General features: G+C 40.8%; 1 protein-coding gene across 1 annotated transcript in view; it reads right to left on the reverse strand.

Moving 5' to 3' along the window:
- ABCA5 (ATP binding cassette subfamily A member 5) overlaps window positions 1-15,197 on the reverse strand; it is a 74,998-nt gene extending 59,801 nt beyond the window's left edge. The window contains exons 1-3 of the mRNA XM_030295096.1: window positions 15,098-15,197; window positions 3,147-3,263; window positions 1,696-1,900 (exon numbers count right to left, since the gene is read on the reverse strand). Of these exons, the coding sequence (XP_030150956.1) occupies window positions 1,696-1,900; window positions 3,147-3,248 (307 nt within the window). The 5' untranslated portion in view covers window positions 3,249-3,263; window positions 15,098-15,197. The remainder of the gene's footprint in view (window positions 1-1,695; window positions 1,901-3,146; window positions 3,264-15,097) is intronic.
- Between the last annotated feature and the right edge of the window lie 825 nt (window positions 15,198-16,022).

Here is a 16,022-nt window from a genome sequence, read left to right on the forward strand (position 1 = left end):
ACACTATTTCTCTCAGCTATCATCTGATTACATAAATTATGTGTCTGTGTAACATGTGAGTTATTAATATGATGAAGTTTAGTATATACTTTAGTATACAGTATATGCCATTCACTTAACTATTTCAAAGTAAAACATACAATAACTCATTGGTAAGTGAATGGGTATTTTATTTTCAAATATTTCTTATGAAGAGGAAAATTCCATAATCCTCCTCAGAAACCAAATATGTATTCTAGTAACTAAGACACAACTCTCCTTTGAATAAAAATTGCCATTTCAACCCCATACTGCTTGTTCCTTTCTTAGAAAATACTCCAATTACCATTTATCTTCCTTTCACATCAGATAATCCCAATTTTTAAGTATTTTCTTAAAGCTTTATTTACAAGCAACTTCTTCACTATAGAAGCTTCAGAACATGTGGTGAAATAGAAGAACATAGGATTATGTGCTTGACCACGAGCAATTTGATACTCTAAACTTCAGCATCCTCGATACCGAGCTGATCATAGTGGTTATTAAGGTCAAAAGCAATTACAAACAAAATGCTTTGTAAGTTAAAAAGTATTACTTCAATGTTAATTGTCATGATTTTCCAGACCTTTAAGGTGGACATGGATTGATGTGAAAAAATACAGTGTTAGTTCAACATCCTACCAGTCATGTTACCACCCATGGATGCGTATTCCACTTTCAGACAGCTCTCTTGTTAAAAAGATAGGACTTAAAATTAAAGCTACATATATTTCTACTATTTTAGCATCTAAGTTGAATACACACTGACTCGGATTTCTTTGGTGTATATGCTTTACTCCAACTCAGAATTACCAAAGAATTTCATTCTCAACCTTTCTGACCAGTTGTTTGAGCTGGCAGGCTAAATGCTTACGGCGATCTGTGCTACTTGTACTTAGATAAACCAACAAACATACCATAAGATATGGCCTTGACAAAACTATTAAATAGTAATAAGTCAGAAAGATATCAGTAGGGAAAATATTATCTGGCTCCTGATTGTATTAGCATCATCTATTCAGTGATGCATTATCCAAAACTATGATGATACATACCAGAAGTTGATTACAACTATCTGATATAAGACAACATGTTAATCTGCTATTTTCAACAGTTCAGCATTTCATTAAATCAATCATCATATTATAAACATTTCTGTCACTTTCTCTAGTTCTCGACTTGGATTCTCTCACGGCCACTTGAGGCTCATTAGTACTGCCTCACTTACACTGTGTTCCAGTCTGTGAGCAGCACAGAGAAACAGACTGAGGTAGTGAGCCACAGTCATAGTCTCCAAAGTACTTCTGTTGACACCATATACCTCCATAAATAGACATGACAGTGTGAAATGATTACTGCTTTGTAACCTTTATCTCTCTAGCTTCTTAACTACTCTAGGAGTCAGAATCAAAATGAAATATTACTTCCAATCCTTTATCCTGTACAAATATGTTTATTTTATAAATGGTCTGGGAATTAAATCTAAAATATTAAGACACATATAATATGCTTCAGCAGAATTACATTATTTTAATAACTTTTATTAAATTATATTTTGGTGAGGGGACATATCCCTAAGTGTTAAGAATGTCATTTATTCAAGAAAGCAAGCAAAAAAATACTGAGGAGGCTTTCTGTTATAGATAGAATCCATCCATAAATACAAGCTCACAATACCATCAGGAAGGTGATCAGTAGACACTTTCTGCATGATGTTTCTTGTAATATTAGTCAGTGGAGTATATCCAAGAATTAGGTTAGAGAGAATAGATTTGTCCATAGGGGTAAGTTCTATATCAGGAACTTCTTCATATTTCTTATTTGGATGCATCATGCTAATTAATATTAACCAAAATAAAAAAAAGAGTGGAAAAAGAATTTCCTACAATAAAGGAGACAAACAAAATGATTATAAAATGTACCAATGGTAGCAAACATCATCAAGATTACTATGCAAATAATATAATGCTAAGGAAAAAACACGAGGACTTAGGGTCTCCTTTCTTACGTACAAAAAGCAATTCTATCCTGAAAAAACTATTGTGTTGAGCATCTCCCCTAACTCAACAGGAAATAGGAGATAATTTTTCCTTTACATTCAGTTTTACTGAAATAATTTAAAATTCAAGTCACATAATAAAATGACACAAACGCTATATTTAAAGATCTTACATCACTAAGCATAAAATATAATATGTTTACATATATAACATTATTTAAATTAACTTACCAAACAGCCCCAATAGGACTCACCATAAAAATGTCTTTCTTCAAATCTGATTTAAAACTCGTGCCTTAATTACACCTAAATTTCTACTATTAATTACTCTGTTAAATTCAATAATGAGCTTTAATAGAGATGAACTATTTACTATTTCATCTTGCTGTTTAATTGTTATGGTGGCTTCAGAAGAAAGGCAATGTACTTTTATCCTTTAGAATTATTAACTGGTTAGGCAGAGTTATTACTTTCTTTTAACTTTTTTTTTTTTTGTTTGTTGGGAACAAATATGTGTCCTAATTTTAGTAGTCCTAAGTAATTCAATCCAGAGTCCAAAAGATGGGAAGTCATGGGGAATAAACTGCGAAATAATGGGCCACAAAATTATCTGTGGAATTTTTTTTTCATTCCATGAAACTTGGGAAATGCATGCCTAAAAGTTCAAACTTAAGCACTGATATTAGAAATTAACTAAATTGGGGCACCTTGGTGGCTCAGTCAGTTAAGCGTCCAACTCTTGATTTCAGCTCAGGTCATGATCTCATAGTTCATGAGTTCGAGCCCTACACAGAGCCTCCTTGGGATTCTCTCTCCCTCTCTCTCTGCCCCTCCCCTGCTAGTGCACGCTCTCTCTCAAAATAAATAAATAAACATTTAAGACATTAAAAAAAAAAGAAGTTAACTATATTTAAGAAACATTATTAAAATGTTTAACATTCAGAAAACAATAGGTAATTTAGGTACTTTTCTGTGTTAACACAAGTTTTTACTTCACAAGCACATTAAAGGGACCTAATGATATAAAATTATACTAGAAATGTATCCAGAAAAAGAAATCACCTCTTAAAGATGGAACATATCAATGCAAAAACTGCAATAAGGCATAAGAAAGAATCATTTAACTTACCTGAACACTACTTTTTTTAGTCCTGCATTTAATTAGGTAATTCTTCAGTAGGAGTGTTCTGGTCTGTCTCCAAACTCCCACCTCCCTAATTGCAGTAGCCATGTTTTCTGGACCAGTCTATTAAAAGAGTAGATTAAAAAAACAAAAACAAAAAAAACTGGAACCCCACAGTCAAGCCCATGCCATTTAACAGCAAAAACAAACATTTGTTTCAGTCTCAGGTTAGCTGGAGGTAAGCATATTCCAAGCTGTCTCTCCTATCTGGACAAAATGAATGGAACAGCAACTTGAAGACTCTGAAAAGTAAATAGGAACCAAGTAAATGTGAACCAAGATGGAACCAGAATTCAAAATCCCCACAACCAACAGTGAGCTCACCACCTGTTTCTCGTCTTTTAGTATCCCCCAAACTGAATGCATCAGAAGCAGGCACTGGTGCAGAGAAAGCAAGAGCCAAAAGCTCTCTGGCTTGAGAAGTAGGGAAGCCTTTTGCTCAGGTAGAGTGCGGAGATATCCAATCTTTTTTTTTCCCCCTACATTCTCCTATGCCTCTCTCCCCAAGCAACTGCATGATAGTAGTGTCAGACTACAGTAATGAAAGCTTGATGCAGCCCAAACTCTGAGGCAAGGGAACCTTCCTCTCCATTAATTGGAGCTATAGTTTCAAAAGGGTAGGGCCAAATCCCCAGGTGTTCTATCTCCTGCCGCTGGGCCCTGGATGTGGTAGATGCAGTTGCAGAAGTGTGTGGCCCAATGGGACAAATAAACCCTAGCTTTCTGGTTGTAGGATGGCAAAGAGAAACCATGGGGAATCCGAAAGCAGTAGGGAGAGCATATAAAAAGAGGAGCACAGGAAAGCAACAGAATAAAAATGGCTTATTAACACCTAAACGGACCCCCACGCTGAGCACACAGGGATCTAATCCCATTATGTGTACCAAAGACTTGAGGAATAAAAGATAGACTACTGCCCAGATTCAGTCTGACTACTGGGAGGCATACACAGGACAGATCCAAACCACACTACAAGGGCTTCTGAAAACTAAACTGAAATTAAAACCACAGCTCAAAGAATGCAGATGAAACATAAGACCTGAACCTAACCAGGCTGACAGCATGTCAAAAGTATCAACGCTCTCCACGCACTTAAAACAAAACCCAGGCTCATACAATCCAAAACAACTCGACCAAAAAAAAAAAGCATGTGGAAAATATCAACTCTATTAAGAAAAGAAAAATCAATGGATACCAATGCCAAGATAACAAGTTTTGGAATTATCGGACAAAAACTTTAAAGTATTTTAAAAGTGCTCCAGCAAACAATACTGAGCACTCTTGAAAAACAATAAAAAAAAAAAAAAATCTCAGCAAAGAAACAAGTCATAAAGTAGCACCAAATATAAATTTCAGAAGAGAAAAACATAGTAACATAAATAAAACCCAGAGAATGGCCTCAATAGTATAATGGAGATAACAGAAAAAGTCAGTGAACTTCGCAGATCAATAGAAGCTATACAATCTGAATCACAGAGAAAAACATTAAAAAAAAATTAACAGTACCTGAAAGAACCATGAACAATAACACAGGTCTAACATTCATATTATCAGCATTCCAGAAAGAAGAGAAGAGTGTTAATGATGAAAAAATATTTTAAAAAATTATTGGCTGAAAACTTCCCAAATTTGGCAAGAGATAAAAACCTGCAGGTTCCAAGAAGCTCAATAAACCCCAAACAGTATAAATCAAAGGAAATCCATACCCATACATATAATCAAACCACTAAAAATTGAAGACAGTGAAAAATCTTGAAAGCAGTCAGAGAATAACCATGCATTACCTACAGAGGAATAATGATTTGAATGACAGTAGATTTCTCATAAGAAACTCTATAGCAAAACTGTAATAGTCATACACTGCTGGTGCGAGTGCTGGTTCAGCTGCTAAGGAAAACAGTTTGTCAGCTCCCCAAAAAGGTGAACAGAGAATTGCCATATGACCTCACTATTCCACTTCTAAATATATACCCAAAAGAACACTTCTACGTATATGCCAAAAAAACTGAAAACAGGTATTCAATCAAGTGCATTTCATGCAGGGTCACAGCAACACTATTCATTCTTGCCAACAAAAGACTGAAACAGTTCAAATGTCCATCAACAGATGAATGGATAAACAAGTTGTGGTATATACACACAATTAAATATTATTCAGCCATAAAAAGGAATGAAACATGCTACACTGATACATGCTACAACATGGATGAACCTCCAAAACATTATGTTAAGTGAAAGAAGCCAGACATAAAGATCAAATATTATGTGATTCCATTTAGATGAAATTTCCAGAATATACAAAGCCATAGAAATGAAGTACAGATTAGTGGCTGCCAGAGGCTGGGGAAAGAAGAGAAAAGACAGAAAGTGCTTACTGAGTAATGGATCTTACTTTGAAGTGATGGAAACAAATTTCATCTTAATAATTTATCTATTTATTTTTTAACAGTATGACCTAACTCATTGTCACAAGTCCAGTATCCCCCTTCCAGCATAACTTTACCCTCTGGAGGTCCTTGGAGCTCTTTCTGCCAGTAGATAGATCTCTGTTGGAGGTATCTTAGTTTTTCAAAGAGGTTGGTTATATTAAAGCTGAACTCAAGAGAAGTGGCCAGGGACTCAACTGCAATCTCTGTGGTCCTTATTCCAATTTGCTTATCCCAGTAACCCAGTCTCTGCACACCAAAGGGTGTTGAGAGGGCAGCTTGGAAGACACAACAAAAATGTCCCGTTAGGCCATCTTCTACAACATTAATTATTGACTTGTGTATATAAACCTATTTGATGGGGGCCACTGGGGTGACTCCCCTCCAAAACAAGAACAATCTATTCCAAGCTGGCTAACCATTTCCACCTACATTAAAAAAACAGGCAACTTTTTAGAGGCAGCTTGTCTTACCCAAAAAAGTAAATATAAATTAAGTTTGGATTAAATAAATGTCCTCTTTATATGCACAAAGAAGATTTTTTTTAATTTAACAGGATTATAGACAACTTTTACTGTTTGTGTTTTTTCTATTTTCTCAATTTTTCCATTAATGTTACTTATACATTTAAAAAACTACACAATTAGATGTATTGTAAAAAAGCATCAAATAAGTAAATTAAAAACAACAAAACCAAAGAAGTCAATAGAGGATACATAAAAATAAATTCTTTCAACAGTCTCATTAATGTTACATCAGATTCTCTAGATACTGATAATCATCTCTAGGCCAAAAAGAAGAAACGAACAAAAAAGAAAGAAAAACTACACTCATTCAAAGATGATTTACTACAACACAAGCAGAAACATTAACCAGTACAACGAGAACATTCTGCCAAAACATATTGATTTAGTGAGCACCAATGAATTATTCATTCAAATTGAATGCTGCATGCTTAAGTCTTCATTTTTAGAAAACAGGCCTCTCATAAAACAGCTGATGGACTCACAAATGCTTTGCTTCCTTGAGAAGTGCTCTCTGAACTCAGGGTTTAGTCTTTAATAGCCTTGTCTGAAGTCCATGAACTTCTGCACCCATCCCACCACTAATCAGAGCTTTTTAAAGTAAAACTTACCTCCACCTCCCACTCACCCACCCACCATGCCAAGAGACAGACAAACATCACCATCACCACGACTACCACTCTACAGCTACCCCTGAGCTGTATCAATGAAATTTTCTCCTGGCAGTATGAAATTGTTAACCAAGAGATCCAAAAACTGGAGTCATGGAAACAGTTACATTAATGGAAACATTTAAGAAAGAAAATTCAGGGGCGTCTGGTTGGTTCAGCGGGAAGAGCACAGGACTCTTAATCTGGGGGTGGTTGAGTTCTAGCCCCACATTGGGCATACAGCATACTTTAAAAAAAAAAAAGGGAGAAAGAATGTTCATGCACTGTCAGTACTAAGCTTTCCCCTAAAGTATGAAACCTACTGTGCCTAAGACTTGGTTTTTCTTTCTTAGAATGTGAAATGCCCTATTATCCACCCACTGTATTTTATTTTCACATAAGTAGCCAGAATCAGATTCTATTTCTCACAAACAAAAACACTCAACCAATGTAACAGTGTGTGTTCTTAACCCCATGGTTAGAGTACTCATAAGGACAATATTGATTTTCAAAGTGAAGCATGGCTTGAACAAAGGGGAATGTTAAAAATTTCCCCACCTCCCCTTCCTACTAAGTGAAGAAGTCCACAGATACTTACTAATGGGAATGTGTAGGGACAGATAAAAAGTTGAGAACCACTGAATGATGTAAAGGTCTTCAAGTTGCTTTAAAATAGTATTAATAGGGAAATGTTTCTATAGAAGATAATATACAGAAGATAATATAGAAGATAATATAATATAGAAGATAATATACAGTGACTTCAAAGAAGTCATTGGTATCTAGTCAATCCTTGGTTTTATGTCCTTTCCTCCAAAGCACAAAATCCCTTCATAAGCAAAAGGTGCTTTTATGTTGTTTTCCTTCTGCTCCTGAGCTCTATTCTTTAGGTTGGTTTTTCTTTCCTCACCCTTTTCCTTAGTCAAATGGTCCTGCATGACACTGTGCCCAGGTCTCTCAGGGAATACTTTCTACTTATTGGCCACATAATCTCATCAATCTGAGGCTCTGTTGACCCGTCATCATCTGTCATCCCTCTCTACCAAAAAGATTCAAAATCAACACAAACATAAACTAAGCTAGCAGTTTATTTAATATTTATAAAAAGAAGATACTGCATCTGCATTTGACTTTGATATTTTAAAAAGATTTCTATTTTGAATTAAGAGATTTTCAATAACCTCTTTTTAAGAAGAGGTTAACCTATCAGGTAAAATCCCAACCTCACCTCTTCATCTACTTTCATCTCAAAGAGTAAGTGTATGTACGTACTTATTTTTTTTTAAGTTTACTTCTTTTAAATGCAATAGCAAGCAGAGGAAGGGCAGAGAGAGAGAGAGAGAGAGAGAGAGAGAGAGAGAATCCCAAGCAGGCTCTTTACTGTCAGCACGGAGCCCCATGTGGGACTTGAACCTACAAACCGTGAGATCATGACCTGAGCCGAAACCAAGAGTCGGATGCTCAACCAACTGAGCCACCCAGGCGCCCCATAAGTGTATGCATTTAAATTTAGAGGCAGTGCGAGCCCTCAGGTAACTACTGACTTTCCGCATCCTGGCACTATTCTCCCCTCCCCCAGCACAAATATCAAAACAACCAAAACACAATAGGCTATAGTAAATCCAAGCATTATCTTCAAACATGCTGAAAGAAACTGGAATCAGTATAAACACTCACATAATAACGATACCAAGAAGACACTCCAAAGTCAACAATCACAATCACCAGAATAATGCCTGATGTAGTAGAATGGTTAAGAGTGGGACCTCTGGAGCCAAACCAACTAAACATGAATCCTGCCTCCACCACTTACTAGCCTTGAGACTTTGGGTGAGTTACTTAACTTTTTTGTGTCTAAGTTTTCTCACCTGTAAATGAAATAATAATAGTATCCACTTCTTTGGCTTATTGAAATGATGAGGAGAATTAATACATGTAAATAAAAATTAATACATGAAAATGGTGTCTGCCACATGGCAAGCAATGATACATGTTGAGGACTATGGTATATACAATCGGTACAACTAATATCTTCAACAGGATAACAAAGAATATCATATTCATGAAACATGAGCAAGGCAATTAAGAAAAACCTACTTACAGAACCTGGAAATCAAACAGACTGATAGAAATAAAATTCTCAATAGATGGGGTGAACAGCACCTGAAGGCAAATCACTGAGTTAGAAAGAAGACCTGAGTCAAGGAAATCTCCTAGAATGGATGGTGAAGGACAAAGGGACTAAAACGATTAAGAAATCTGTTAAGAAATTATAAAGATGGATCAGTATAACTGACTATAGACAGCAAGATGGAGTCACTCATGTCAAGCAGGGGCCTGTGTCAAACGGTGACGCAAGCAGGTAAGGTACTGACTGCAGCTACCAGATATCACCGAGACCAGTGACAGCTGACGACACCCAGAACTGACAACAAGGAGAAGCAGAGGAGGTCTGCAGGGCCCAAGACTGATTAAATCCCTTTAAGGGAGGGTTTTTGCTGCAAGTGTCACTCTTCAGACAGGACTCCTCGAGGTCCGACAGATCAGAAGTAGCTGCTGCTGAAGGCTCCGCCCGACTGATCTGCGAAGAGAACCGAGACCCCTCACTGCTCAGACACAGTAAGCAGTAAGTGCCGGGAGCTGACCCAGACTAGGCCCAGGCCTTATCTCAACAACGTGCCCGCTGACTGACTTCATGTTCGGTTCGTTAACTTCCTAGCCTCTGTGTTATCTTGTTTGTTGTGTGACTTGTCTTAGGTTTTGCTTTGTGTGCTGTATACGCCAAGTTAGTCACATGGTGAAATGTCACTGAGTTTGGAATCCTGAAACTGCTTTACACTTATGTCACTCCTGCTCTCTGACTGAGTAAAGCTGACATTGTGGAAAGACACAACTCATGTGTGCGCCTTCATAGCGTGCTCATGACCCTGACCTACGCAAAGTAACGTTTCTTACATTCATGAGCTCTAGTCTAATCATGTGAAAATGTTAAATTTCAATAACCCCGAAGTTATTAAAGTTATTAAAACATCTTAAAGAAGAAAACCCATTGGTTGCTTGTTTCCTTCCTGACATGAAACACTTGGTTTGGCGGTCTGGAAAAAAAATGAAATATTCTTAATGTTGATTCTTCATATACCTTTGAATTTAATTCTTCATCAACCTTTCATCTAAACAGTAACTTCAAAGCTATAGTCAGGTTTTTGTCAACAGACGCAACGATGGACATATCTGTGATCCTCACCCCTCCAATCCGGCGTTAAGTAGGCCCAACTGAAAGAGGCCATCGGGATAAATCTGTCAAGGTCTGCCCTGCCTAACAATGCGAAGTACTAACTCTACTGTAAAAGATTCCTGGCAAATTATGGGTGCTTAGTAAAATATTTTGCTTCCTCTTCTAATATTGAGACCCTACTGGCTCTGAGAATTAATGTTTGTCCTTTGGGGAAAAGACAGAAAGAAAAAGAATAAAAACGGGATGCCTGCAACTCACACTGGTACGGTAATCACAGAAGTCCCTTCTTCTCAATCCCATCCCCCACTCTTCTGCAGGGTTGCGAATGGAAGGATGCGGGAAGGCAGTGCTTTCTGTACTGAAGCCAAAGATAAAGGGCTGGTCTCTGAGATGAAACCAACTCGTAAGGGTGGGGGAATGAGGTTTCCTGAAAGAAAGGTGGAGATCCATCCCGCGGAGGTAACATGAAAGTGATGCTTCTGACAGAAGTGCATAGCTGAAAACAAGGCTGCAAAGTTAGAAATGAGGTGTGGCCAGCAAGGGGACATCTGTGAAGTCTTTAACTTCTCAGGTGCCTTTTCCTGAACCATAAGAAAACCCATATTTAGCACAGAGCTCTAAATGTCCTCTTCCTACGCTATAATTCTTTTTAATTATCCTAGACTTTATAGCCTTATAAAGGCATTCAAAAGAATAAAGGGAAAAGGCAAGAAAGGATGCTTAGCCAGCCCCACATTTGATATTGTAAGTGGGAACAGAATCACACAGACAATACCCAGGAGCACACTTACTAGTGACACAGTTCATGAAAGTCATGGCAGAGTTGGAAATGGTGGAGAGGACCATACGTCACAAGCAGCTTTTTTTTTTTCTAATTTTTTTTTTTAATACTTACCTATTTTTGAGAGAGAGAGAGACAGAGACAAGCTTGAGCGGGGGAGGGACACAGAGAGAGGGAGACACAGAATCCATAGCAGTCTCCAGGCTCTGAACAGTCAGCACCGAGCCCAATGCGGGGCTCGAACTCACAAACCGTGAGATCATGACCCGAGTCGAAGTCAGACACTTAACCCACTGAGCCACCCAGGCGCCCCTTCAGCTTTTTGAATAGACAACACATAGGACTTTCTCTTTTGCAGCATATACCAGAAAATGATCCTTGAAAGCACAAGCTAATAACTGAAATACAATAAAACTCCTAATGGTGTATTTTTAACAAAACATATTTCTTGGAAAACATAAAACTTGATATAATTCCTTGGGGCACCTGGGTGGCTCAGTCGGTTGAGCGTCCAACTTCGGCTCAGGTCATGATCTCAAGGTTCATGAGTTCGAGCCCCACATCGGGCTCTGTGCTGACAGCTTGGGGCGTGGAGCCTGCTTCGGATTCTGTGTCTCCCTCTCTCTCTGCCCCTTCCCTGCTCATACTGTCTCTCTCTCAAAAATAAATAAACATTAAAAAACAAACAAACTTGATATAGTTCCAGCTCAAAGCCTTACCAGTAGAGTATCTAAAACTGTCCAAAAAAGCCAATTCTTAACTGCTAAAAACAATAACAAAGACATAGAAATAAGGGTACAAACTTCTGCTGAAGCATTTTAATATTACTTTTCACTGTTCTGCAGCATAACTGGGGAATGCACCGTTTGTTGTAGAGCTTTTAAATAATAATTAGATATGTTTTAAACACCTAATATCACAAAATGTTTAATCAAGTATTGAACTTTCCTGGATAAAAACAATTCATCCTAAATCTGTAACTTGCAGGAAAATTCAAAGCCCACTAAAGCCCATCTTCCTTTTCTAAAGTATTAACTTAAAATAGAGACTAAAAGTTATATAATCCCATATTCAATGTCAAATATTTATTTATTAATTTATTAAACAAATATTGATTATACCTGCTATGAAACATATGTTACCTTTCTCAAAGCAATAAAAAATGCACAGGAGTCTTACAAATAATTGTTACAGAGAAATAATTTGGAGTATATTACTTTTATTTCTGAGAGAAATGAATTCAGATTATATCCTATAAAATAAAGAAACTGAATCATCTTGGTAAGAGATGTGGTCAGTCACCTTTTTAGTAAGCTTCAAAGATTTTTGGAAAGGCTCTTTGCTGAAAATGTTCCCTATCTCCAACAGGTAACTGTTAGAGATTATTCCTACCTCACCCAAGCAGTGCTGATTATCACTCCTTTCTTCCACATCCATAACCAATAAATTAACTGCATTTACTACACTGTGCCATCATCACGCTTTGTTTACAAGTCTTAATCTTGAACTTGACCCTGAGATCCTTGACAAAAAAGACTGCCTTATTTATCTTTGTTTCTCTACCACCAAGAGTGATATTATAACCAGTATCTTCTTACTGCAAATTTCTTTATCAGGGGTTGCTAAGAGTCCTTATAGATCTAAGGTCTGCAAACTACAATGCAGGAGGTAGGGGCTGAATCCAGCCCACAGCCTGTTTTGTACAGCCCATGAGTTAAGGGTGTTTTTCACATTATTAAATGGTTAGGGGGACACAAGGAGGGGGGAATCGAAGAATAATATCTGTGACATGTAGAGTTACATGAAATTCAAATTTCATGTCTATAAATAAAGTGTTATGGAACACAGCCAAAGTCATTCGTTTCTGTATTGTCAATGACCCCTTTTGTACTACAACGGCAGAGTTCACTGATACAGAGACCATATGGTCCACAAAACCTAAAATATTCACTACCCGGCTCTTTACAGAAAGTGTGCTGACGCCTGTTATTGATTAAAGGAGGAAAAAAAAAAGAAAAGTGGTACATTCACTTAACATTTACTAAGAAATTTATGCATCAAATAAAATGGAAAAATATAGACACTGTCAATGACTTTGCAGATAGGTAAAATTTACTATAATGTCCTAAGTCCAATCGGGGAAAGAGTGGAATGGACATTTCAGGCAAAGAAAAAGAATGGAAAAGCTAGAATCCCAAAAGGGTATGACTTGTGTAAGAAACAGGGATTCCTGTGACATGGGGGCATGGGCAAAGTGAACCGGGGCAAAGAGGCAGGTGTCTGCTCTAGGTAATGGAGATGGGTCGTGAAATACCTTGTAAGCAAAATTACGCACCTTTATCTTGTGCACCCGTACATAGGACCCTACATTTCCTCTACTTTGTTTTTCATACCTAAGAATAATTGTTTAATTGCCTGGCAATCATATATTTCAATAGTCATTCGTTCTCCCAATCCCCAAACCTCCACTCACTTCTACCAACAGCCACACCCTCAGATTAAAACCTTGGCTCCTACTTCACTGAAAAAACTGAACGGCAATCGGAACAAATTTCCAAAACGCCCCACTATCCCTCCTATTCCTTCTACCTGCAGCTATGCCTAAGGTAACGTTAAATATTTCAACAATGGGCCATTTGGGCCTAAACTGGTGGACTCTTGTTTTCTTTAAAAATCTGAACCGTAAGAGCTCAAACAGAATCTGGTATTTAGGGTTTATTTTTTTGGAAAGAGAGGTTAAGAGCATATTTGGCAGATGAAGTGAAAGAAACTCCTGCCAAATTACATCACTGGTTTCTCAACTAATAAAAGCACTGTAAAATTTAACTTAACAGGGGATAAGCCATAAATACTCTCTTCGCATGTTTTAAAACTGACCGAAGGGAGGGTAATAATAAAACAAAATACCGTCCACGTGATTTAGCCTAAATCTGATGACACTATTTTTTTGCTGAAAACAACGGAATGGTCCCCACAGAACGCATTACCCCATCCCTCCTCTTACGCGTAACAGGTTCCTAAAAGCTTGAGCTTACAACTATTCTAATCCAGTTAATTCACATGCTAGTAAAGATTACGAATTCGTAGAATATTACAAAATTATTTTATATGATCATCCTCTCAATTGACTCAAGGGCACAGTTTATAAATCGTATTCATCTCGGTACTCTTCCCACGTAGTATCTGGAATACGAAAGACACTCCAATGATCACGTAAAATGTTAATAAATGTGCTTTTACCCCGACCGTAAGACTTCCTTACATCCAACCCCGTCTAAAGGGAAACAACACTGGAACAGCACATACTGATGCCTTAACAGTTTGCCTTGTTAGGTAGTTTGATTTTAACCCAAATACCCCAAGAGCCTTAAGAGTCCTCCCTAATAGTGTTTTCTTGTATGGAGTCTTCCCTGAAGATAACCCATCACATCGCTCTCTTGGGCAGGCACAAAATCTGGTGGATAAAGCCCCAGGATTTAGAGTCAGGCATCCGCGGGTTGAAATCTCACGTCCACCTTTTTGCTAGTCGAGACCTTAATAAGGCACTTAACGTCTCTGCGCCCCATTTTCCGCCTGTGCCCCACCTCCTAGGGGTGCCGCCAGGATGAAACGAGATGACAAGGAGCCCGGCTCCCAGCGGGGAGTCCCTCTGTATCTTTTCCTCCCCCTCTGTTCCGACAGCACGTCCCCGACAGAAAGCACAGGACTGTCCACATTCTTTCAGACTCATCTGTCTAGAAACGTGTGCTCGGGAAGCCTCGGGAGCACGGCAGACACCCCCCCCCCCGCACCCCTTCCAGCCACCAGCGACTCAAGCCGAGGCACCGAAGCCTCCCGCCTAACCAGCCTTCTGGGACGCGGGGCGATTTGGGCGCCGGAGCCCTTCCTCGAGTCTCGGGGATCGCGTCCTGAGCCCGGCGCCTTCTCCTCTCGCCCAAACTCCGGGGGACACGCGCGGTCAGGAGCGGCGCCGAGCGCCCGGGCGCGGGGAAGGGGAACGAACCCGCACTGCATTTTCCCTCCCTCGCCGCCCGGGCGAGAGACACCCCGGCGGGGACACAGCGGCCCCCACGCGGCCCGCCGCAAGCCGCGCTTCCTCCCCGCGGGGAGCTCCCGCGGTCCCCCTCGGCGCGCCGGCTCGGCCGCCGCCCCCCCGCCCCTCCGGCCCCTGCGCGCCGCCCCTCTCCCTCGCCGGCCTCCCCTCGGCCAGTCACTCCCGCGGCGGCGGCGACATCCACCAACCCCCCCCAACACCCACGGCGGGCCTCAGGCCCCCCTCACCTCAGCGCCGAGCCGCAGCGCGGCCAGGCCGGGACGCGCTCCGCCTGTGGAGACCGCGCGGGTGACGGAGCTTGCAAACGGGAGTGTGTGCGGGAGGGCGCGGCCCCGCGCGCGCGCGCGCGCGCGCCCTCCCGTGCGCTCCAGAGCCGCAGGGCGGGCCACGCGCCTGCGAGGGGAGCGCGCGGCGCCGGAAGCCAGGCTCCGCCTCCTGCCTAAGACCCCCCCCCCTGGGGGCGGGGCTCCCGGAGGATGGGGATCTGCAGGCGCGCGCGTTCCCGTCGTTCGGCTCGGCGCGCCCCGGCGCAGGCTGGGGTCCATCGCGCCCGCGAGGCCGGCGCACCTGGGGGCGGGGCTCCGGGGGGGGCGGGGCGAGTGGGGCGCGAGGAGGCCCGAGCTCGCGCGCGTACAGGCGCGCGCCCCCAGCCGCAGAGCCTAGATCACTCAGCAGCGGAGGCCCGGTCGCCTGGGTTTTGCACGTTCGTGGGAGAACTCCCCAGGCTCTCCACGGAGGCACAGGCAAAACAAGGAGCCTGAAGTCAGGGACTCGGGTTTGAGTCCAAACTCTGACACCTAGTAGCGTGTGCCCTTGACCTGCGGCCCTCCCATCAGTTTCCCCGGTGGCGTCTAGTTTTAAGAACCCTTTCTAGTGTGTTTCCCTGCTTTTGAGTGGTTCTCTCCCAGGACTGCATTTCCATTCACTTTGCAGCTCCCACTCTTCCCCGCCGCAGTGTCTGGGTTGCAGTGTCCTCAATTCTCCTAACTGCTGCCTCGTTCCTCTATCGGACACCGACCTGAGACATCTGGACACTGAGGATGCCTTTAGTTTCTTGCCCTTAGGAGAGTCTGGGAATGTGGCAGATCCTGAATTTTCCAAATAGCCTGACACGTGGGCATCTGTGGGGGAGATTGTAAGCCGCACTTATTT

This window comes from Lynx canadensis, chromosome E1, assembly GCF_007474595.2.
Source record: "Lynx canadensis isolate LIC74 chromosome E1, mLynCan4.pri.v2, whole genome shotgun sequence".
NCBI lineage: Eukaryota > Metazoa > Chordata > Mammalia > Carnivora > Felidae > Lynx > Lynx canadensis.